Source organism: Onychostoma macrolepis, chromosome 16, assembly GCF_012432095.1.
Source record: "Onychostoma macrolepis isolate SWU-2019 chromosome 16, ASM1243209v1, whole genome shotgun sequence".
Taxonomy (NCBI): domain Eukaryota; kingdom Metazoa; phylum Chordata; class Actinopteri; order Cypriniformes; family Cyprinidae; genus Onychostoma; species Onychostoma macrolepis.
In genome coordinates, this window is record NC_081170.1 from 5,189,227 (window position 1) to 5,215,255 (window position 26,029).

The 26,029-nt window shown below is 33.9% G+C and overlaps 1 protein-coding gene across 1 annotated transcript in view; it reads right to left on the reverse strand.

Annotated features, from left to right (window-relative positions):
- Positions 1-696: 696 nt before the first annotated feature.
- Positions 697-26,029, reverse strand: part of thsd7ab (thrombospondin, type I, domain containing 7Ab) — a 148,557-nt gene continuing 123,224 nt past the window's right edge. Inside the window, exons 17-29 of the mRNA XM_058747356.1 lie at positions 24,408-24,541; positions 24,173-24,326; positions 22,870-23,011; positions 21,542-21,657; positions 17,892-18,009; positions 15,542-15,687; positions 14,356-14,530; positions 12,291-12,464; positions 11,075-11,155; positions 10,383-10,465; positions 9,130-9,343; positions 6,172-6,259; positions 697-4,107 (exon numbers count right to left, since the gene is read on the reverse strand). Coding sequence (XP_058603339.1) covers positions 4,020-4,107; positions 6,172-6,259; positions 9,130-9,343; positions 10,383-10,465; positions 11,075-11,155; positions 12,291-12,464; positions 14,356-14,530; positions 15,542-15,687; positions 17,892-18,009; positions 21,542-21,657; positions 22,870-23,011; positions 24,173-24,326; positions 24,408-24,541 — 1,713 coding nt within the window. The 3' untranslated portion in view covers positions 697-4,019. The remainder of the gene's footprint in view (positions 4,108-6,171; positions 6,260-9,129; positions 9,344-10,382; positions 10,466-11,074; positions 11,156-12,290; positions 12,465-14,355; positions 14,531-15,541; positions 15,688-17,891; positions 18,010-21,541; positions 21,658-22,869; positions 23,012-24,172; positions 24,327-24,407; positions 24,542-26,029) is intronic.

Here is a 26,029-nt window from a genome sequence, read left to right on the forward strand (position 1 = left end):
AACAAAAAAACACACACTATAGAAATTCCATGTTCAATTTCAGAATTTGATATTAATAAAAATACCAATGTTCACATATTCTCCATATAATCCACCCTTCCTTCATAAAGCTCTCATAAACTGTGTTTCAGCCTTTGACCACATTTGATTATTTGATTCTTACAGGATTTGTAATTGATCCCATTAGGATTGGCTCTAAATTCCAATAGAAATCAAGCACATTCCTGCCTGTCGCTGTCTGCGGTTCTGAACATCAGACAGCCAAACACATCAAAGAGCAAGTTCAACACCCACAGCAAAGATAAGAATTGGTGATAAAATGCAAATTTACTTACATCATTAATGGAGAGGACTATCCCGAGACACATCAAACTGCTCGCAATCATCATCATTTAGAAGGTTTCCGACTCTTGAACTTTCCTCGCAGCCGTTCTGATCCCTGTGAAATTCTCAATGGAATTCAGTGAAGTTCAGGGGAAGCTGATCTTCCTGATGCAAGGCTCTTCTCTCCTCTGCGCTGTGAACACATGGTCACTCAGCTCCATCTGACACTGACAGACGCTCGCTCGCATGAGGGAGGAACGCCTATGAACGTCGACACAACCAATCCTATGACTTTCATTAATAGAGTCATATCTGACTTCACACAGTGGATAACAGATCAAATTCACAAAATATGGAGATAGACCAGAAACATCATTCATTCATGTTTAATACACCAGTATTTATTACCTGTAGGTCATCAGAAAACATAAGCTGTACAAAAAAAAAGACCTTGGTACTTTACAACATGACCATAATCAACAAAGATCAGCGAGACCACTTTGCAATGTACTAAACATTTCTGTGCAATAGAAAAGAAATGAATATGATTTAATACTCATTGTTATTTACAAATAAAACTAAAGGTAAACATTCATTTCACCAGCTGCTAGCAGGACGGCCGGGTGAAACGACTCTAATGTAGCAGCGTAAATGAATTTGGGGAAAATGAGGAGATTTGACCGATAAAAAGCATCTTCTATATTACTACTATTTGAATGGAAGATTTCAGCAGGATTCATAGACTATCACATTTTAGGAATATCATATTCACGCTGTTTTTTTTTGTTTTGTTTTTTTAAATATAAGAGGTTCAAATTAAATCAAATTTCATGAATACATACACACTATATTTTCTTTTTCAATGCATTTTGTATTTTTTTTTTTTTTTTTGGAGGGGAGGAAGGGTAATGTGTAATCATTTGAAAATAATTTATTGATATATAAATTGAATACTGCTTAATCTGCTGAATGGTAAAAAATGAATTACTGTTTGATGGCTTTGTAAGTTTGCTGCAAGTGTGTGAGACAGCTCATACTTATGATGTGATAATATTATACAGTAATATATATATATATATATATATATTTATATATATATATATATATATATATATATATCAGATCCAACAAAAGTGCTACACATGTACAATGAGCCCAGAAAGTAATTGCACCCTTAAACCACACTTTAGGTATGGATGTCTTTGCATTAGATAACAATATCAAAAGTAAATATATTAGCATTTTTGATCTCTTGTGTGTATAGTACCACTTTTAATTCATTATATTTTTATAAAATACTCTCACAAGTTTTAAATAACACGGACATAAGCTGCTTAATGATATTGATATATTAAATAGTAACAGCTCAAAAGAGTCGTTCAGGAATCGGACTCAAATTGGTTGAGTTGTATATTTTTGATGCAGTATAAAATACCAATTCATAAGAGTCATTAGTTTGGGAATCGGACTACACTGGATGCATCATGTATTTTATACTGAATCAAAAACATGAGCTCATACAGGTAATTTGTTCAGAAATTAGACTACACTTGATGTGTCACATGAACCGGTTCTTTTTAATGAATCAAAAACATAAGATTCATTTGTTTGGGAATTGGACTACACTAGATACACTGCACATTTTTGCTTCACTAAAAAGAACCAGTTCAATGGACTACAATGGTTGCATTATTTGTTTTTGATTCAGTATAAAATACTGATTAGTTATTCAGTATAAAAAATTACATATTTTTGATTCAGTATAAAATACTGATTCATAAGAGTTATTCATTCAGGAATTGGACTACACTGGATGCGTCATGTGTTTTTGATTCACTAAAAAGAACCGGATCATAAGAGTCATTCATCTGGGAATCGGACTACACTGGACGTGCCATTTGAGTTTGATTCACTAAAATGAAGCTGCTCATAAGCAGCTCATGGCAGTCGCGCAAAAAACACCATCAGAATAGGTCAGTACAGTATTTCACAGCATTGGTAGAAAATGCATATGCGAAAAACATAAATGGAAGTGAACATTAATCGTTTCCAGTATTTTAAAAATGCAACAGTTCCCCATCTAATGCAATTACATTCAGACTTGTGTGTCCAAATACTTTGTAGGGCCACTGTATTTTGCATGTCCACTATCCTGTGAGAATTGGCAACAATTAGTAACAAAACTTCAGTATATTTTAATCAATAATAAGGCAGAAACTATCGGTCTTCCCATGAGACCCATTGTCTTGACACGTACATCATTCATGTAATTAGATACCAGACATTGAAAATGGGGCATAACCCCCCCAATCAAAAGTCATACTACGGTCACAACCACTTTTCCTCAACAACTGTATATCGACCAATTATTATAAAAATGTCTGAATGGAAAACTATAACAAAAAATACATATTTAAAGTCTGTTGAGCAGAAAAGACACATCATAGAAACTATACAATGCACAAATGAGTGAAAACAAAAGGATGTGAGGTCTTTAAAGAGTCCCACTCTGAGATTTATTTTTACACTTTCTCAGTTATCCCGTCTCACTGATGTGCTCCAGATTCATATTCGTTTGCCTTTAAGAATCGTTGCTTCTGAGACATCAATGGTTCAATGGCGAATGCTTTCCTTGCTGCACTAATATAGTGCAAAATAACGCCTGGAATCAGAGTGGGACTTCCAGGAGAACATGATTTGTCTTGTTTTCACCTTCCATAGAAAGGCTGCATCTTCTGTGAGCAAATGTCGTCCATGATATCTGAAGATCCCACGTTTCCTTTCGTGTTCTGCACTGTGTGTGTTGTATGTTTTGGCATTGTCTGTTCAATAGCTCCTTCCAAATAATGAATCCTCTCAGCTGGGAAGCACAAGTCGGAAGAAAGTTGTTCCGATAAGGTCCTGACCCATCGTATAGTAGACCGCAGTTGCATAATTGACAAATACTTGTAAGGAACTGAATATACAAAGGCATGATCTCACAGCGTGTGAAGATGTGTGTAAAGGCTCTTCCAGAACAAGAACATGAAGTAAAAATAAAGTATGAAGGTTTTTCTTTGCGGCTCTTGGATGTTTCTTCTTCCTTTATGTTGGATTCAAGCATTTAGGGTCCAGTATTTCAGATGGTTAGGCTTTTTTAATTTTTTTTTATTTGGAGGAGTATTTGGTTGAATCTCAAGAACATTCCTGGGTCATACTGCACCCCAAAATCAAACGCTATAACGGTAAGAAATTACTGTTTTTCATAAACAAAAAATGAAGCCTAAGGTCTATTTGCATTGTGATATTTTAATGACAATTAAGCACATTTACCCAAAAACATATTGTAAACATTAAATAAGTATCAATACATCATGATATATATTTGTTATATTGTCTTTAATTTATTATGATTTAAATGAATAAAAAAAAAAAGAGAATCACCGTTGACAATACTGAGAATTACAAATATATATATATAAACAAACAAACATTTAGGAAGAAAGTGGTTAATTTTCATAAATAATGCAATAATGTCATTTTCATAATTTTATAATGTACAAAGGTGCTAAAATAGGCTTTGTTTCATTTATGCAAAATATCATTACTTAATTTTTTTCTTTTGAATTTGGGGTACAATGTGACTTGGACATGTTTTTATGAGATTCAACCATTTGCTGATGATATTTTTCATGACGTTAGTTTTCCGAGAAGGGCTACATGTCCACATCTCCGTCATATGCCAGGGTCAAGGGTTTCAATCGATTATTATTTTGTCTTCGCTGAGGTTTCTTTGGCTTTTTGCTGAGGACAAAAGAATGATGCAGTTGTCACTCTCTTAACCCATCTTATGAGAAAACACATTTTATATTACACAAACACAGTATATATTATATATGCATATGCATGTTATGGCATATGATACAAAAATGAAATCATGAAATGTGTGTAAAAAAAATACAATGAAAAATCATGATGATCAGTAATAGCTCAGTTATGACTTATGATGAAATATAATAGGTGCCCTGATAGGTGCAAAATTATGTGTAAAGCAGTTGGACTTCATTAAAGACTGCACTGGCCTAATTTATTTTCAACATTATTGCAACATATAATCATAAAAAAAAGTTGCTGCTCCAAAACCTAGTGATTTGCCCCCACAGGCAACATTTTCAGGCATAATAGATGCAAAGTCTGTTCCAAAATGCGGGAAACATGATAATGCTGCCTACTGAAACACCTCATTTGGGCCTAATTCTAAGGCAAAATCATATGTATCCATCACAGAGAATGCAATCTCAAAAATCATTACGACGTATCAGTGAAAAAAATAAAAATAAAATAATGATGGACAAAGTAAGAGAAATGTTGATTATGAATCTTGATAAAAATAGTTTACTAGAATTAAAAAGTCTATTTGTACATTGTCACTGATATAATATATACTATATTATATTACTATTTATGCTATTATTTACTCTTTAATTTAAATTTAAATGTTATTTTTATATTTTAGTTAAAGTTGTAGTCATTTTGTTGTATCTGTGTTTTGCATATGTTTATATAGGTTTATTTCATTTAGTTTTAGTTATTTTAATATTTCAAGTTAAACTAAATGAAACTACATGAAAATTAGAAATGTTGCAGCTAGCAGAAATAAGAAGCATTTATTTATTTATTTTTATTTTTATTTTATTTCAGTTAACATTTATTTTGAGTAGTGTTCATTTTGTCAGCTTTTTAAAATTTAGTCTTAGTTTTAGCCCCGTGTCAAATATTCTTCTTCTTCTTTTTTAAAAAAAAAAATCATATTTAGTCACCCTATCCTGTTTTTCTTTGTCAAAGTTTAGTCTAGTTTTAGTCAATGAAAAAGTCATATTTCATGTTGCAAAATGGTTAAACTGATAATCACAATTATTTTAATCAAAATTACAATCATGATTACTGATCATAATTGTTGTCATTTGAGAAATTATATGAAAATTGCTGCATTTCACCTATAAGCACAAATAAAAAGAAGTCAACTCATACACATGGTTAAATTTACCTCATCCTGATTTAGTCAGTTATCATATAAATTTAAACACTCCGAAAACTGGTAAAACTCAAAAGCTTCTATTAAAAGATAAAAAGCTAAATTCCTAATATTATATATATATATATATATATATATATATATATATTAAGTTACATATCAAGTTTATATAAAACTACATTGATTGTTGATATAGTCAGTGTTTAATAATGTCAGAGTTGTCTTAATAATTGGAAAAAAAGAGTGTCAACAAATATTTTGTTCTATAGAATAGAATTTTGGGTAACTGTTTTTTAGTGGTTTTAGTTTTAGCTACTGATAATAAGGCAGTATGTAGGCAGTAGGATCCAATGCAAGCTCACTAGGATTTGCAACAGAGCTATTTAAAAAAATAAAATAAAAAAATCCTTTTCTAAACCAATGAACCATAAATAAGCAGCCTACCCGGGCAGCTCAATGCATTTAGCATCAGAACGTAAGGCACAGACTGCGGTGGAGGCACGAGGCAGAGGGGGCTGAGATGTCAAGACATCAGGAGCCTGTTTCTCCAGCCTTTAACTGGCTCTTGACTCTTGACTTGGCTGCTGGCACTCAGGGCAGGTGTAGGTCAGCTCATGGGCGTCTTGGCCCATCCATACCACCATACCGTTGGCAGAATCTGGCGTCCCGAGCGACCGCCGGATGGCACAGTAACTGCTGCTCATGACGGCGAGGGAGGCATGGATGAGCGTGGGATGCGAGTTAAAGAAAAACAGAACCAAACGAATGCATGGAGTGAATGAGAAAATAAAACGAGTGACAATGAAGCAAACGGAAAGGGTTGTCTTTCTTACCATGCGAGGTAAATCATTGACACTATAAATACCAGGAGGACAAAAACACCTGCCGCCACGCCGTACACCCACGTCTTCAGCTTTCCATCTAAAGAGGTGAAAGATATTTAGCATAGGCCAACAAGCAGAAGCAAAATGCAAAACTATATTAAGTTGGTTGGTTGGTGTCTTAACGACATGCCATCTTCCTGGGCTATTTTCACGGCTCCCAAAGATGAAATACTACAAAGTGCCATTTAAAACAACTATAAAAGGATTTAGATAAAAACTCCAAAATGCACAGAAGCTTGTAATGGTATTTGGGACTTCATCTCACAATTCACAACTTTTTTTCTCTTGCTGAGTTTATCTCTCACAAATGCAAATTCTAAACTAGCAATTGAGAGTTTACAGGTGCTGGTCATATAATTAGAATATCATCAAAAAGTTGATTTATTTCACTAATTTAATTCAAAAAGTGAAATTTGTATATTATATTCATTCATTACACACAGACTGATACATTTCAAATGTTTATTTCTTTTAATTTTGATGATTAGAGCTTACAGCTCATGAAAGTCAAAATCAGTATCTCAAAATATTAGAATATTACTTAAGACCGATACAAAGAAAGGATTTTTAGAAATCTTGGCCAACTGAAAAGTATGAAAATGAAAAGTATGAGCATGTACAGCACTCAATACTTAGTTGGGGCTCCTTTGCCTGAATTACTGCAGCAATGCGGTGGCATGGAGTCGATCAGTCTGTGGCACTGCTCAGGTGTTATGAGAGCCCAGGTTGCTCTGATAGTGGCCTTCAGCTCTTCTGCATTGTTGGGTCTGGTGTCTCTCATCTTCCTCTTGACAATACCCCACAGATTCTCTATGGGGTTCAGGTCAGGCGAGTTTGCTGGCCAATCAAGCACAGTAACACTATGGTCATTGAACCAGCTTTTGGTACCTTTGGCAGTGTGGGCAGGTGCCAAGTCCTGCTGGAAAATGAAATCTGCATCTCCATAAAGCTTGTCAACAGAAGGAAGCATGAAGTGCTCTAAAATTTCCTGGTAGATGGCTGCGTTGACTGTGGACATCAGAAAACACAGTGGACCAACACCAGCAGATGACATGGCAGCCCAAATCATCACTGACTGTGGAAACTTCACACTGGACTTCAAGCAACATGGATTCTGTGCCTCTCCACTCTTCCTTCAGACTCTGGGACCTTGATTTCCAAATGAAATGTAAAATTTACTTTCATCTGAAAAGAGGACTTTGGACCACTGAGCAACAGTCCAGTTCTTTTCTCCACAGCCCAGGTAAGATGCTTCTGGCGTTGTCTCTGGTTCAGAAGTGGCTTGGTAGCCCTTTTCCTGAAGGCGTCTGGCGTGGTGACTCTTGATGCACTGACTCCAGCTTCAGTTCTCTCCTTGTGAAGCTCTCCCAAGTGTTTGAATCGGCTTTGCTTGACTGTATTCTCAAGCTTGCGGTCATCCCTGTTGCTTGTGCACCTTTTCCTACCCAAATTCTTCCTTCCAGTCAACTTTGCATTTAATATGCTTTGATACAGCACTCTGTAAACAGCCACACCTTTCAGTAATGACCCTCTGTGACTTACCCTCTTTGTGGAGGGTGTCAATGTTCGTCTTCTGGATCATTGCCAAGTCAGCAGTCTTCCCCATTATTGTGGTTTCAAAAAACAAGAGATACCCAGAATTTATACTGTAGGGATGGTCATTTATTCAAACTCAAATTTAAATATTCTAATATTTTGAGATACTGATTTTTGACTTTCATGAGCTGTAAGCTCTAATCATCAAAATTAAAAGAAATAAACATTTGAAATATATCAGTCTGTGTGTAATGAATGAATATAATATACAAGTTTCACTTTTTGAATTGAATTAGTGAAATAAATCAACTTTTTGATGATATTCTAATTATATGACCAGCACCTGTATATCTGGAAAGTCTGACTTTTTCCCCCTTAGAATTCATAGATTTTGCAATTCTGACTTTTTCTTTCATTGAATTGCAAGTTTCTGTTTTGCAGTTGCAAGTTCTAAATTACTAACTGAGTTTATATCTTAGAGTTCTGACTTTTGTCTCTGAACTCTGAGTTCTGGCAATTATGGATTATTTATTTATTTATTTAGAATTCTCAGATTAGATTTTGCAATTCTGACTTTTTTCATTTTTTTCATCAAATTGCAAGTCTAAACTAACAAGGTTCTAAACTATTTCACAATTGTTAATTTTTTTCCTGAGCTCTGAGTTTACAATTTAAAATTATTGTTTTTCCCACCATAGAATAAAAATAAAGTTATGGCAATATTTTTTCTCACAGCTCAGACTTTTTTCCTCAGAGTTGGAAGTTTATATATCACACCTGCTTATAAAGCAATAGTTAGTTTATAGAAGTTATAAACTAATTCTGAGTTTACATCTCGAAATTGTTAGAATACTCAGTTTAGACTTATTTCTTTGAGTTGCAAGTTTATATATCGCAGTTTCAAGTGTCAAACTAGTACTTGAGTATTAGTTTTTCTGCCAAGGGATAAAAAACTTATAAAAAAGGTTATTGTGACTTTTTATCTGACAATTCTGAGTTTTATCATCTCACAATTCTGGCTTCTTTTTTTCCTGCTATAGCACTTATTTTTTATTTTGTGGTGGGAAAAAAACCCTGAATTGCAATATGTATACTCAGAATTCAGAGCAAAAAAAAAAAAAAAGAAGTCAGAATTGCAAGATATAAACTCGGAAATTAAAAAAGTCGCAATTACCTTTTTCATTTTTTTTTTAATCCATGACAAAAACAAACTTCCATAAAAAAGGATTCAGTGTTGACTGTTAAAAATTACTTTAAATGTGTTTGCAGAGTAATATAATTTCCTTAGAGAACTTTTAAGATCTTTGAGCACAATTAAATAAAATATGTTTAAGAGAAACTGGACTAAAGAAATCGAAATTAAACATTTACCTGGTCCAAAGGGTTGCAGGTACCAGGTGCGTCCGGCGCGGCCAGGCTGTACCGTGGTGGGCAGGGTGGGGTTGATGGCCCGGCTGGTCTTCACGTCAGTTTTCTTGTCTCCTGCGGTGGGGATTTCGAGCACAGGGATGGGCGTACACTGCTCCAACATCCCCTCAGCTGTCAGCACCTCGGTATAGCCCTCCTCGCAAATACATACGCCCTCCTGCAGGGGGCAGCAAAGGCAAATAAATACGACCATGCTTTCTGCTTCCTCTCAAAGCCTGTGACCCAATTCAGTCCTAAAGCAAAGACATTTCTGCACTCTCAGTTCTAAAAGGTCAATGTTTTTTTCAATGGTCTTTGGTTAAATGCACCTGAAATAAGGTTTGTGGTTAACACAAGCTCATTTTATTCTATGGTATGAAATACGTGCAATACATTTAAGCTTTAACATGTCTTTTTTTTTGTTGCTAAATATGACTACAGAGGTTGTCGGGGACATTAAATGTCATCACACTGAACAGATAAACTCATTTACTCACTAGTTGCTTTCACAGCCTTGTTGCATTCATAACCAAGCTCTTGCACACTTCCCAACATGGTCATTTTAAGTAAACACTGAAAGAGCTGTTGGAGCTTAATGGTGGTGACTGTGAAGTTGTGCAACTGTGGTGTAGTTCATTTATAGCCCAACTTTAGCTTTTTACTTCTGCTGACTGCATTTAGACTTCACAATTCATAAACCTTTGCTGGCCACAGAGATCATTTTCTACAATTATACAAAAGCCAGTGGAAACATCCTGTTGGGTTTTTGTCGAAGGAGCCAGTGTGATGCAGATTCTGGGTTGGCCTATAAAAATGCATCATCCCTGCAGCACTCCATTGACCAAGAAAATAAATGTTATCACCAATCTCTAGTTGAAAGAGAACATTCACACACTTTTTCGTTAATGTGCAAGAGATTGTGGATAAAATTATTTGTATTAAAAGAAGTATTTGTATTATTTGTGCAGCCATGATTTTGTATGCACTAATTTTTTCTTAAAATGATCAAAATTGGTCCTGCAAACACATAAAAAAGCTCATTGAGCATGCTTCAGAAATATAGATCAATTGCATCCAAAAATAAAAACAAAAAGTACAGCTTATGACCATGATTTTCTGTTGCATTCATTATGATAATTGCAGCTGGAGCAACTGTCTGCAGTTACAGACTCTCAGGCTCAGAATTGCATTAATCCCACAATCCTCTTGTGTCTTACCTCTGAGCAAAATGACTGTGGTTTGTCACAAGGTGGATCACATGACTGGTCCTTCCCTGGCAGTAGCGCTGGAGGGCATCCACCTGGAAGAAATAACATTTTAAAACTTTTGACAACAACTCAGCTTGGAAGAAAGTAATCAGTTAATCAAAAATGTGCAAACATACAATGTGTGGTAGAAAATTGGCATCTTTTGCACAATACATATTACAATATATACTGCATACTGTGAGTAGATGCTGGTATCATAGTCTCCTATGTTCTTTTGTGTGTCATGATAATATACTCCACTGTAAACCACTGTATTTAAAAGAAAACTCTGATAATTCATTTGTTTAATTATTATGCATGCAGCTTTCATGAGCTCATTTATTCAGAAGCTACAAAAATTCATTTGTCACACCACAGGACCATTAAACATGACCTCGTGAAGGCAAAACGGCATTTAAAAGTGGCGAAAAACATACAAAAAATACCAACAGGACCTAAGATGTACTCATTGCTTTATACTGTACATGCATATACATTTTAACCTGAAAATGATTTAAAAAAATTAAACAGAAAAATTATGCATCAATGACCCATAGTGAAGCAAAGTGTCTCTGATGGTTTGTACTGGTATGTGTTATTCCTCATTGGCTGCTTATTCGTGTGACGTAAAGAAACAGATGTGAAGTGGTGAAGTACAGCACCTGTGACGTTTATTCCATCCGAGCGCTGACACCAGATCAGCTGAGGATTGCCCATCCACTGGTACTCATAACACTCCCCATCTAGACGGAAATAAATAGAGTAAATATACATTCTGCAGCCGTACACTTTTAGGCAGCTGTAGAGAGACTCGATAATGGTGTTTTCATACAATATTCTTTAAAAGCACCAAAACTATTAAAATGGACGAAAATGTGAGCCAAGTGCGTGGTAGCCATTGACTTCCTTAGTATGGAAAAAAAATACTATGCAAGTCTATGGCTACCATCAACTGTTTGGTTGCCAAGATTCTTCAAAAATTTCTTCTTTTGTATTTGACGGAAGAAAAAAAAAAACAGGTTTGCAACAAGTGGATTGTGAAAAATGACGACACAATTTTCATTTTTGGGTGAACTATTCCTTTAAAAGAGAATGCATTTGTAACAAATCAAGTCGAAGGCATCCAACTGCATTTCATGTAAAATTCTTAAATACATGCACATAAATATATACATAACCTTGTGAAAAAGAAGTATGCTTAACTGTATTTAATGTGCACTTCAAATCTTAAGACTATATTTTTGAAAAATGTACTTGTAGATAATACAAAAGGCACTTTTAAGTGCATTTACAGAGTACGTATTTTAAATTCTTATATTTTAATTGTTTCGTTGTGCTTTAAAGTAATACACTTATTTTGATGTATTGACTAATGTACTAAATGTAAAGTACTTGATTGTAATTTTAACTGTAGTTTGTTCTTAGATATTACATTTAAAGTGAACATTCTCAATGTATTAAATTGCAACATCATTATAAATGTGTAATTATAAATATATTTAAATACATGACAGAAATTTCAGAAGAAATGACATTAAAGTATATTTTAGTAAGTAATTATGAAATTACATACAGAGATGTACTTAGATCCTACTTAAGTGGATCAAAAAACCTCTTATGTTCAAATAATTGCATTTAATATAAATTGTATCTATAATCATGTAATTACAATTAATATGCAATTAAGTAATTAAGTACCACAAAGTGCATTTTATTTGCATAACAAGTACACTTTTTAAAAGCACGCCCAAGAGTACTTGTTCTTGCGAAGACGATGAAGATGATAAAATGTTAAATTCTTAAAATTGTTCATGTAGAATAAAATCAAAGTAAAGCAGAGTCTTTATGTCAATGAGAGAGGAGGAGCATGAGTCTCACTGCTGCAGGGCCGGGTCTGCCACTCCTGATCGGGGCACTGAGCGATGTTCTCTGGCTCCTGCGCGATGACGGCACGTGAACGGACCTGCACCGGAGTGAAGTCCAAACGCTGGCCCTTCACACACACACTCTGACACGGGCTCCAATCGGACCACTCCATCAGGTAACAGTCACCTAAACAGATCAACACGAGAGCTGAGCTGCCTGATAACTGACTCACTTCAGCATGATAACAACAGAAGCGTTGGGGAAGCTACGAAACTCTAATTTGACATGTAATAATTCACTTATAATTTAAAGGAGTTCAAATGTAGTCATATTTACAATTTTAAGAATGTTATCTACAATAGAAAATATATATAAAAAAGCTGTGGATTACATTGAAGCTATTTAAGGCAATAATATTTTATTTATATTTTAGAATAATTATCAGATTATATATTATTAAACACATTTGTGATACAAAACAATGAAAATTAAATTAAATTAAATTAAAATAATAATAATAAAAAAGCAATTGCCCAAATTATATGACTAACTTGAAAGTGGTGACAAACAGCAATATTGCTGTATAACTAAATATTTACAAGAAAAAAAAAAACAGTTAAATGACACACAGGGTCAATACTATTAAGAGATCGAACAATAATGAATGAATTTAATGAAAATATCTGAGCCCGGGTCTGCATGAGGAAAACATGTCAAATCCCTTATATATATATATATAGTATATATATAGTAAGTCAGTAAGTTTTAGGAGCTCATTTTTAATCAATCCTGCAAGACAGACTTTTCAGGATAGGAGATGAACTAAAATGAGCTCCCAAAACTTACTGCCAGATTCTGGAAGATAAATTCTTCAAACAGTGGTACAAGAGGATGTGATGCTGGTCCTTCAAGAGTCACTCACAACTTATCTGTCCATAAAGCCTATACAAAATCAGTCTTCATGTATTTCACAACACTTCAGCATGTTATTCTTATTAAGTGAGGGCCATTTTAAAGAATTTTTTACCCAAGCAAAGTCTCTGAGAACCTGACACCTTGTAATTCTGGAGACTCCAGGAAGGTTGCAGTTCTGGAAAATGATGGTGCTGGAGACTAAATGGTTCCTGATGGTTTCTCAGCTAATTCTTCACCTTAATTCTTAATTCTTTTGCAGTTAACGTGTCTCTTCCTCTCCACCTGTTTTTTCTGACCCTGCTGACCCAATGAGCATTTCGCTGCCCAATGGTCATGCCTTAACTTTGCTAATTCTATTATTGCATTAGTATTGCATCCTTCTCATGGGCATTTAATAATTTTTTTAACTTTTATTCTTGAGTTCAATCTCTTTTTTGGCTCATTTTATCTGTAAAGGAAAACCTGCCTAATAATTCTGCACACCTGAAATAAGAAGTTTCTGACTATCAGCCTTCATGAACAATTATATCTCACTTATAAATTATTAAATACAAAATCAATAGTAGTTATTAAGATTGATGTGGTTTGGAATTGGTAAAATGTTCTTGGAAAAAAAATATGACCAGAATATCAACTTGCCTAATAATTCTGCACACAGTGTAAAATATAACCATCAACCACACTACCAATTAAAAGTTTTTGAACAGTAAGATTTTTAATGTTTTTTTAAAGAATTCTATTCTGCTCACCAAGCCTGCGTTTATTTGATCCAAAATACAGCAAAAGTTGCAATATTGTGAAATATTTTTACTATTTAAAATAATTGCTAAAAATTCAGCTTTGAAATCACAGGAATACATTACATTTTAAAATATATTCAAATAGAAAACAGCTATTTTAAATAGTAAAAATATATATCAAAATTGTACTGTTTCTGTTGTATATTGGATCAAATAAAGGCAGGATTGGTGAGCAGAAGAAACATTTAAAAAACAATAAAAAATCTTACTCTTCAAAAACCTTTGACTGGTAGTGTATTTGTTCAATATTATATAGATTTTATATTCAGAATAAAACAGAAAATCTATAGTGTTGTTATTCTTGGCTCGCTGGGGTTTTTTAATGAGTATTTTTTGCTGTTGTCCCAATAACAGTGTGTTACCAGGGCAGGGTAAGCTGCAGGTCTCCTCCAGAACAATATTCGTATCTCCGTCGACGGCCTGCTCCAATCCAGCACAGAGCTCTTCCTCTACAATGCTGCTCTTCCCATCGCCGGAGCCGTCTGATACAAAGCACGTCAAGTTCCGGAAACGCAGGCCCACCCCACACACCACCTCCTACAACACACACACACACACACACACAGGTTCAGATGTGAGCACCGAGCAGTCATAAACACTTCCTAAATCCAAAGATCAAAAGCAGGATTGAAACGGAGGAGGATCAGAGAGAATAATAGAAGAGAAGACGAGGTTGACAGCGAGATTGGAAAACAAGGTGTTGGAAGAGCGAGGAGTTCCAGTGCGGGTCGTTAACGTATTCAGAGTGTGTGCCGTTGAGCGACTGAGGTGTTTAGCTCCAACCGTTGTTCTGTCTGAGTTTTTTTTTTTTTTTTAATTAAACTTTTATTGAGCAATGATGCATTAAATTGATCAAAAAGGACATTAAGACATTTAAGACATCAATAATATTATTTTAATATTATTTATTTTAATATTATATTCATTTCTATCATAAATATTCATATTTTGAACATTATATTCTTCAAAGAATCCTGAAAAAATGTGTCATTTCCACAAAAATATTAGACAGCACAATTGTTTTTAACATTGATTATAATAATAAATGTTTCTTGAGTAGCAAATCAGCATATCAGAATGATTTCTGAAGGATCATGTGACACTGAAGACTGGAGTAATGATGCTGAAAATTCAGCTTTGCATCACAGGAATAAATTACATTTTAAAATATATTCAAATAGAAAACAGTTATTTTAAATAGTAATAATATTTCACAATTTTACTGTTTTTTTTTTTTTTATCAAGGAAATGCAGTCTTGGTGAGCGGAACAAATCTTACCGACCCCAAACCTATGAACGTAGTACTATTGTGAACCTTAGTGTGGATAGTTTGACACCCACTTTATATCAGTTTTGTTTAGAAAAAACTCATGAATTGTGAAATATAGACTTGACCTAGAACCTTTGCAAGTCCGAGTTCACCAAACGTGGAATGTTTTCTTTGAACATGAATGCATTTCTGTGATGAAGTTTCATGCTGCAGTGCTTGATGAACTTTGATCTGTGAATTTACATTCAGCTGTTTGATCTATAAGAACTGAAAAAGACCTCGACACGGCACTCGGACCACGGGCCGTACTGCCATCTGTAGCAGGGTCTCACAGGACACGGCTTCCACTGCTCCATCTGAGACGGACACGGCCTGCCGTCCCCCTGAGACGCCTCAACCACCGTCCGTCTGCGCCATATCTTCCCTGAGGAATTGAGACATAAGACAGAGAAATGAGTTTGAGCTTCAGTTCCACAGAGAGCAACACAATTTAAAGAAATAGCTGACCTCAAAAATCTTCTTCTGTACCACAGTAAAAATATGGTAATATGACTTTTTATGTAGTTATAAATACTTCACAATTATATTATATGTGACCCTGGACCACAAAACCAGTCTTAAGTCGCTGGGGTATATTTGTAGCAATAGCCAAAAATACACTGTATGGGTCAAAATTATAGATTTTTCTTTTATGGCAAAAAACATTAGTATATTAAGTAAAGATCATATTCCATGAAGATATTTTGTAAATTTCCTACTGTAAATATATCAAAACGTTGTTTTTGATTGGTAATATGCATTGCTAAGAATTCATCTGAACAACTTTAAAGGCGATTTTCTCAATATTTAGATTTTTTTGCACCCTCAGATTCCAGATTTTCAAATAGTTGTATCTCAAACAAATATTGTCCTATCTTAATGAGATGAATCTCAATTTCGAAAAACTGACACTTAAGACTGATTTTGTGGTCTAGGGTCACATATCATCTTTTTTTTTTTTTTCGCAATACATTTAGAAGAGATATTTCACACTACCTTGCAAAGGTTTGGGGTCAATATGATTAAAAAAAAAAAAAATGTTTTTAAAAGAAGGCTCTTTCATCAAAAATACAGTAAAAAAATAGTAAGATTTTGAAATATTATTACAATTTAAAATAACAGTTTTCTATTTGAAATGTAATTTAATCCTGAGATGCAAAGCTGAATTTTCAGCATCATTACTCCAGTCTTCAGTGTCACATGATCCTTCAGAAATCATTCTAATGATTTCATTCAACTGATTTGCTGCTCAAGAAACATTTCCTATTATTATCAATGTTGAAAATAGTTGTGCTGCTTTTGTGGAATACATATACTTTTTTTTCAAGGTTCTAGGATGAATTGAAAGTTCAGAAGAACAGCATTTATTTGAATTATAAATCTTTTGTAACATTACAAATGTCATTAATATCACCTTACTGAATAAAATGATTAATTTCTTTCCAAAAAATCAAAAACTTCCAAAAACTTGCAGACCCCAAAGTTTTGAATGATAGTGAACAATACGAGAGTGAAAAATAAAATCACAAAAGTTTAGATTTTTCAGAGTGAAATATGACCTGATCCTGTTTTTGACAGATTTGGTGCTCTGCAAGCACACACACACACACACACTCATCTTTCAGTTTCTTGCTCAAGGCACGGCAGTCTCAGATAACTCTCTAGCTCATCCCACATGTGTTTAGCATAAAACTGCACACAATGCACCGCCTTCTGTCTCACTCTGCTTTTTCTGCCTTATCTTGGAAGTGTTTGGCAGGCAGACTGTCAGTTTCTATCTAGCGCTGCTTCCATCTGTTTTCGTCGAACAGTACCTTCTCAAAGTCCACCGTTTCATCTCGTGTTTCCGAATTCTAGCTCCATTCTCCTATGCTGTCTTTTTTTCTCTTTTTCAAAGCCTACATACTCACCTAGTCTCAAACAGGTGAGCATTGCACTAGCAACACCAAGACCATTGTTTTGCTTTGTTTTTCTTTAAACAGAGGCGATCCTCCCTATACGCAGAATACACAAGCTGCGTAGGGCCCCAAAACACCAGGGGGCCCCCTTGCTCTCAAAGATGTTTTAATTTTAGTTTCGTTTTTGAATTTGGCCAGCGGTTATGAAAACGTGAACGATCATTTCTTTTAATGCGGTGTGCGGTCACGCTTTCTACGTGAAAAGCAGACAAATCATGTAACGTGAATGTCGTACAGTCTCTTGCTCTTACTAAAAAAAAAAAAAAAACACGAGTTGAAAGCGTACTGAGCCACGGAAGAGATACTGTTTCTCGAGCGCTTTCCATGAGTGCGTTTCGAGACGGAGTGAAACACAGACAAATGAGTTTCATCCATTCTTTCACCTTAACATCTCAACTTTTCTTTTTTTTTTTCAAGAAATTAATCATTTTATTCAGTTAGGATGCATTAAATTTATCAAAAGTCACAGGAAAGATATTTATAATATTACAAAAGATTTCTATTTCAAATAAATGCTGTCCCCAAAAAAATCTAACTGTCCCCAAACTTTTGAATGTGTGTATCTGACAATTACCAATATATTTAATACAGCAGTAAGAAGTCATATATTTGTCAATTTTTTCGGCTTTACCTTCAAGGCCACAGGTCTGTGAGCAGTCTGACCATGCTGACCAATCAGAGAGCTGGCAGTTGACTGGACAGTCCACCGTACAGGAAGCATTCATCTGCCATTTCTTCTCTAAGCGCAGCTGCAGGAAAAAAAATAAGACATAAGAAATAAGCAAAAAAAAGGTCATTCCAAAGGAGAAACATCCGAGAACCAAAGACTTCAACAAAAGTGACGATATGGTCTGTGTAATCACACTTATTTTTAGAAACAACTGATATATAAAAAAAATAAGAAATATATATATATATATATATAGGGAGGTTTGTAACCCTGATATAAAGTGGGCTGGTGGAAAACCGGGTTACACGGTTAATATGTCGTGAATATGATTTATCGCCCACAGGGTCTAATTAAAGTGACCAGAGCTGCCAGATTTTGACTGATCTTTTGCCATTTCACATTAACCTACAGTTTAAAACGGCACAAAATAACCTTGTCTCTTTTCCACTTGATCTCAACATCATATTAGTAGATATAACATCATTACAGTACATTTTTTTTCTTTTATGTTTTAGTGGTGTTTGCTAAGGCATATGTTTGAGGAATATGCTGTTTAAAAGTTTGGGGTTAGTAAGATTTGATTTTTTTAAATATAAATTAATACTTTTATTCATCAAGGATGCATTAAATTAATCAAAAGTGACAGTAGAGACATTTATAATGTTACAAAAAATTATATTTCAAATAAATGCTGATCTTTTGAACCTTCTATTCATCAAAGAATCCAGAAAAACATTACCACAGTTTCCACAAAAATATTAAGCAACTGTTTTCAAATTGTGCAAATCATCATATTAGAGTGATTTCAGAAGGATCATGTGACACTGAAGACTGGAGTAATGATGCTGAAAATTCAGCTTTGCATCATATATATAAATTACATTTTACAATATATAAAATTAGAAAACAAGTTAATTTAAATTGTAGCGACAATTTTCAGTATTACTGTTTTTTTTTTTTTTTACTGTACTTGTGACCAAATAAACATTGTCTTGTGAGCAAAAGAGACTTCTTTCAAAAACATGAAAATAATCTTCCTGAACCAAAACCTCTGAATGGTATTATATGATTTTATATACACACAAAAGTGTATATATATATTAGTGCTGTCAAACGATTAATCGCATCCAAGATAAAAGTTTTTGTTTACATAATACATGTGTGCATACTGTGTATATTTATAATGTATATATAAATACAAACACATGCATGTATATATTTAGGAAAAATATGTTTATATATGTAATATATTTATATATAATATAAAATATAATAATAATATGAATATATAAATGTATAAACATGTAAATACTTTCAAAATATATACTGTATGTGTGTATTTATATATACATAATAAATATACACAGTACACATGCATATATAATGTAAACAAAACTTTTATTTTGATGCAATTAATCGTTTTACAGCACTAATATATCTATCTATCTATCTATCTATCTATCTATCTCTATATATATATATATATATATATATATATAGATAGATAGATATTAAAACTTCAAACATTTGAATTCTTCTTGAAAATTTCAGTTAATTAATTCTGTTTGAATCATTCTCACTTCACGATCAGATTCCATTCATGTTATGTAAAGAATTTCAGTATTACTGTATTTGTTTAGTAAACTTTTGCAACTATATATTCAAGAAAATCTCTCAATGATTAACAACGATAGAATGTTCCAACAGTGATGACATCATTGTAATATTTTAACATTGGCAAGATTTTTGTGTATAACAAAATAAAATAAAGCCCATGCTGAGGGTTATAAGAGTCGTGAAGCTTTTCATTAACACATAATTTAAGTGTAAAACCCAAACTTTCCTAAGATTTTAACACAGGGCCGGTTCTAGACATTAGGAGGCCCCCCCTACACCAATAAAAAGCACTTGAAACAAATATGATTCCTAACCTTTTTATTTATACAACATTTAACTTTAAATGTTGTATACTTATACAGCACAAAAATTTGGAAAAGTACTATTTTAAATGTTTTTGAAAGAAGTCTCTTATGCTCATCAAGCCTGGATTTAGCTTATTTGATCAAAAATACAGAAAAAAAAAAAAAATATTGTGAAATATTACAATTTAAAAAAAAAGATTTTCTATTTTACTATACTTTATATATTTCTGTGATGCAAAACTGATTTTTCATCAGCCATTACTCCAGGCTTCAGTGTCACATGAACCTACATAAATCATTCTAATATGCTGATTTATTATCAATGTTAGAACCTGTGCTTCATGTTTATTATACAACCTGTGATACTTTTTTTTCAGGATTTTTTGATTATTAAAAATAAAATAATATAAGTCTTTACTATCACTTTTTAATCTATTTAACACATCCTTGCTGAACATTATTATATTATTATGAATATATATATTTTTTTCTGTATTTTTGATCAAATAAATGCAGGCTTGATGAGCATAAGAAATTTCTTTCAAAAACATAAAAAATAGTAATGGGTCCAAATTTTGGACCGCTACTGTATTTACATATTCATCAAACTTTATCTAAGGTAATTTCTTTATTGTTTGATTAAGATGTTACTGTTGTTGTTATTATTATTTTTCTGTTTTATTTCATTTAATCACAGTTCCAGAATACCACTTCAGTAAGTGCTTTTATCATTTTTTTCCTAGCTGGGTATGGGCAGGATTCCTCCTCCCATTTAATCAATATTGACTACAGATATTGTCATATTATTAATATCAATAATATGATATTATGTATTGCATTGTTACCCTAAATATGACATATATATATATATATATATACACAAATCAAGTGGAACAGAAAGACACGATTGCTACTAAGCAGAAAAACGTTTAGTTAGTTGAAACTGAAATTATAATTGTTATGTTAGAGCAGTAATCCTAGTCATCAGCCGAATTTAGAAGATTCACTTGAGATCCTTTATTTGAACCATTTAAAAAAAAAATGTTCTAGTGTGTTTGCTTTGACTTTGCATTGAATACAAACTTCTGTAGCTATTTTGCTAGTCAGCTCCCGGCACAATGTCATTTATTGTACGCACAAATTCAAATTGTCGCGTCTGGACGCGTCAACGGCGTTCGCGCTCCTTTAAACTCCTAATAAAAAACGGTCAATGATCGATTCCAGAAATTACGCTGATCGACAGAACAAGTTTATATTTAAAATATATTGCAATCACTCCAAAATAGATGACAACAACTCACACACCTGCATTAGGAGCTATACTTCTTTGCGTGCCTATTTAGCCTTTTGCATCGCATAGTTCGCAGCTCCTGAAAGATCGTCGTTACGCAAACATTCAGAAGGCGGGACCCGCTTTGAAACTGCAACATTAATTAGTTTAATTGCAGATGAGTGACAACTCAACTGTATCCAATGAACAATGAGGCTTGAATTTGCTGCCGGTCTTGACTGGTGGATAGGGGATGTTACGGTTATGGAGGCCCGAGGCCCTGCTCTGCCTGTAGCTAGCCCCGGCCCTGCTTTAACACTATTCTCTTGTTGGTACTGGAAAAGCAACTCTAGCTATTTCTACTGAGAAGAAAATAATAAAATTCACAAGAGGCAGTGTCTGTAAATAAATGCACAAACCTCCTCGCAGTACTTGAGGTCAACAGATTTGCCGTCACTTCTAACGCAGTCCAGCATCCTCGTCTTGAGACCGATTCCACACACAGCGCTGGCACTTAATTGGCACGTGCTCCAGTCTAAGTGAACACACACACACAGATTTCACCCTGCGGGTTCTCATTAAGCTACACGTCTAGGTCAGAGGTTGCTTGCGTCCTCGTGAGTGGATGGTTTGAGGACACAGTCTCAGCTCCAGAAACTGACACCACCGCTGCGCTTCACTTTGACACTCTTGGAGGGGAATCGTGAATGAAGTCTGAGCAGATGGAGGAAGCAGCTCCAGTAATGATCCAAACTCTTGAATGACTCATTCATGTGAACGGTAACTCAGAACAGCAAGAGAAAAGGAAGTGCTGTGTGGATAATGCCCAGACTAGAAGAACTAAAAAAACAGCAAGCAGCCAAAGAGCAGGACAAAAGTGTTCAAGTCAGCAAGAAACGGCACTCACAACCAATTTGACTGCAGTACAGTGGTGTATTTTTAGAGAGAAACAGCATGTTTTATGAGGTAAAAACGTTGATTTTATTTATTGATTTGGCTCATTAATGTCACATTAACTTTGGAAAGAATACAATTTGGCAAACCATTTGGGAAATTAAGACACCCATAAATATTACTATTTTATAATTTTAATGTAATGTCAAATATAATATATATTTTTCTTAAATACCTGATTTTTTATTTTACAGTGATATATTACAATACTAATATTTCTTGTTTTGTTTTCATTTAGAAATGTATATATTTTAGTTAGCAGTAGTAACAATAATAATAATAATTATTATTATAATAATTTAAAATTTGATTAATTTTGTTTTGTTTAAAAAGGCCTTTGTAAGGTTGCACAAGGCCAATAATAAAATAATTAATAATATATATTTTTAAACACCCTTGTTTTTAGTGCTGCACAATTTGGACAATAATAATAATAATTATTATTATTATTCATAATAATAATAATTTTTATTATTATTGACCAAGTGCACTGCTTTTTTTTTTTTAAACTAAAAATAATAATAAATACATTTTAAATTATTATTATTAGTTTATAGCAATATTGTTATAAAGTGTTGGCCAAGATGTAGGCCAAATTGTGCAGCCTACAAACAAGCACAGGAAACCTGGATTTCTTTTATTATATTATTTTTTTTTTTAAATTTATTTACGTGTTTACTTATTTTTCTTATTTGCATTTTAATTTGCATTCAGTTCAATTTTTTCCTCAAATCAAGCAACCATAGTTAGGAAACATGTTTGGGAAAACACTGTGCCGTTTTGGTCTACTCACCAGTGATGTTGTAACTGTAGTGAAAGCAGTTGCGGTTCAGGAGGCAGGGCTCGGTCTGCATGCTAACCGGACAGTCCTCTCCTCCTTTCGGCAGTCGCAGTGCAAACGCCGTTCTCTCCCGATCTCCTCTTCCAGAACACGGCTTTAAGAGGCCGATAAAACAGACTACTGTTCATTCACGTTAGTGAGCTCATAATTCTCTCATATTTCTCCTCAAGCTGTTCATTTACTGCCTAACAAGTGACCTGCTCTGATTTTTTTATGGCACTATTTATGCCTCAATGCCAGTTGGCTCTAACTGAAATCATATAAACCCAGAATAAAATTATGTCCCTGTTAGCATAAGCCAAAAATGATATTGCTGACTGCTCAAGGGTTTAAAGGGATTTCTTAGATGTCTCAGATGTTTAGGATAATAATAAAAAAAAAAAAAAAAATCAGTGTTGCTATTGTTTTGGGGATTTAAATAAAGCTGGAGTAAAATATAAATATTAGACATTAACTTAAAAAAACAAAGCACAATTAGAAATGTTGCCTTGGCAACTAACTGAAATAAATATCTTTATGTATTAAAATTATTAAACATAAAATTATACCTAAGAAATAAATTAATAAATAAATTAAATTAAATTAATACATTAATTAAAGATATATATAAAAAATACTCATAGAAATGACAAAAGAACATAAAATTAACAACATTATTAAAAATCTATTTTGATTACTTTACTAAAATTACTAAAACTGAAATAAATAAATTACTAAAAATAATTTTTAGGTTTGTGGAGCTGAAGTGAAAAAAATATCAGATGAAAAACTTGAACTGAAAAAACTTAAACGAAAATTTGAAATGTTGCCTTTGCAACTTACAGAAATAAATTTTTGTAAGTCAAAGTACTACAATTACTAAAGCTAAAACTGAAATAAAAATAAATCTAAACAAATATAATACTAAAAAACGAATAAAAATAACAAAAGCACATAAAAATATTAAAACTTAAACAAAAATTTGAGAAAAATAAACGCCAATTCAAAATATTGCGCATAATGCTAAAAAAATATATAGTGGATAGAAGCTAACTTGTTTGTTCTGAGATATGTGTGAGTTTATATTGAGATCTTTTGATTGCAGACTTTGCTCTCTTGGCAAATCTGATGCACTGAGACATTGCTGAGATCTCCTCTGAAACGTGACATTACTAGTGTCTTTTCTGAGAAGAAGTGAAATTTTACAGAGATCAAATTAATGTGGAGATGCAACCCTAGTGTGAACAGGGCTTAATGGATTAGAGATAACCCTGACCAGGTCACATGGGGTCCAGGGGCTCCAGTCGGACAGCACACAGTCCTCGGGACAGGGCAGGCGGCTCTCCCTCGTGCCCTGCGGCATCTCCTCTGGATCACACAGATAGTCCTCCACCGCATCAGAGGGACCGTCCACTGTGTTCAACATACACCTGCAGGACCAACAAAGATGAGCACAGTATAATGTCAGTAACAGTACAGCAAATATAAGGAAAGGCATCTTTGACACTCACCTGACTCTTCTGGTCTGAACGCCCTCGCCACAGTTCTCCTTCAGATCCACGTTACTGACCTTCCACACGCTCCAGGGTTCAGCTACCCAGATATACTGACTGCAGTCACTGACGCATGGGACCACCTCATACACCTGCAACACCAGACCACCCACCACACATATACAGTCACACACAATCCAACACTTCTCACTGAAAGAGATGAGACTGTTTTGAAAATAAGGAGTATAATAACATGTTCAGTGGAAGGTCAAAATAAATATTACTGTATAGGAGCTGCTTTATTTCCTATTCTACATAAAATGTACTACATTTAATATGAATAATTTGCAGCTTTTGCTGCTACTAAAATTTGGGACATGTCTAAAAGCTGTTTAAAGATCAGATTTCTGTGATATATATAAAATAAATGAAATATATAAATAAATCAATTAAAGTTAATCATGAAAAATAAATAATAATAAATGAATAAATATCACAAAACAAAAACACCAGAATATTAATTCAACATATTGTCATAATTAGATCAATAATGAAACTGAAATAATTATACAAATTTGAGTGAAAATAAAAAAAACAAACCCAATGGAATATTAATTCAACAGATGGTCATTCATTCAAAAAAAAAAAAATAAATAAATAAAATAAAATAAAATAAAATAAAATAAAATAAAATACATACATACATACATACATACATACATACAACCCGAAATCCGGAAATGTTGGGATGCTTTTTAAATTTGAATAAAATGAAAACTAAAAGACTTTCAAATCACACGAGCCAATATTTTATTCACAATAGAACATAGATAACATAACAAATGTATAAACTGAGAAATTTTACAATTTTATGCACAAAATGAGCTCATTTCAAATTTAATGCCTGCTACAGGTCTCAAAATAGTTGGGACGGGGGCATGTTTACCATGGTGTAACATCTCTTCTTTTCAAAACAGTTTGAAGACGTCTGGGGATCGAGGTTATGAGTTTCTGGAGTTTTGGTGTTGGAATTTGGTCCCATTCTTGCCTGATATAGGTTTCCAGCTGCTGAAGAGTTCGTGGTCGTCTTTGACATTTTTCGTTTAATGATGCGTCAAATGTTCTCTAGGTGAAAGATCTGGACTGCAGGCAGGCCAATTCTACGAAGCCGTGCTGTTGTAATAGCTGCAGTATGTGGTTTTGCATTGTCCTGCTGAAATACACATCGTCTGGAGGCGGAGCATATGTTGCTCTAAAACCTTTATATACCTTTCAGCATTCATAGTGCCTTCCAACACATGCAAGCTGCCCATACCGTATGCACTTATGCACCCCCATACCATCAGAGATGCTGGGTTTTGAACTGAACGCTGAAAACACGTTGGAAGATCTCCCTCCTCTTTAGCCCGGAGGACACAACATTCAAATTTGGACTCGTCTGACCATAGAACACTTTTCCACTTTGAAACAGTCCATTTTAAATGAGCCTTGGCCCAAAGGACACGACGGCGCTTCTGGACCATGTTCACATATGGCTTCCTTTTTGCATGATAGAGCTTTAGTTGGCATCTGCAGATGGCACAGCGGATTGTGTTTACCGACAGTGGTTTCTGGAAGTATTCCTGGGCCCATTTAGTAAT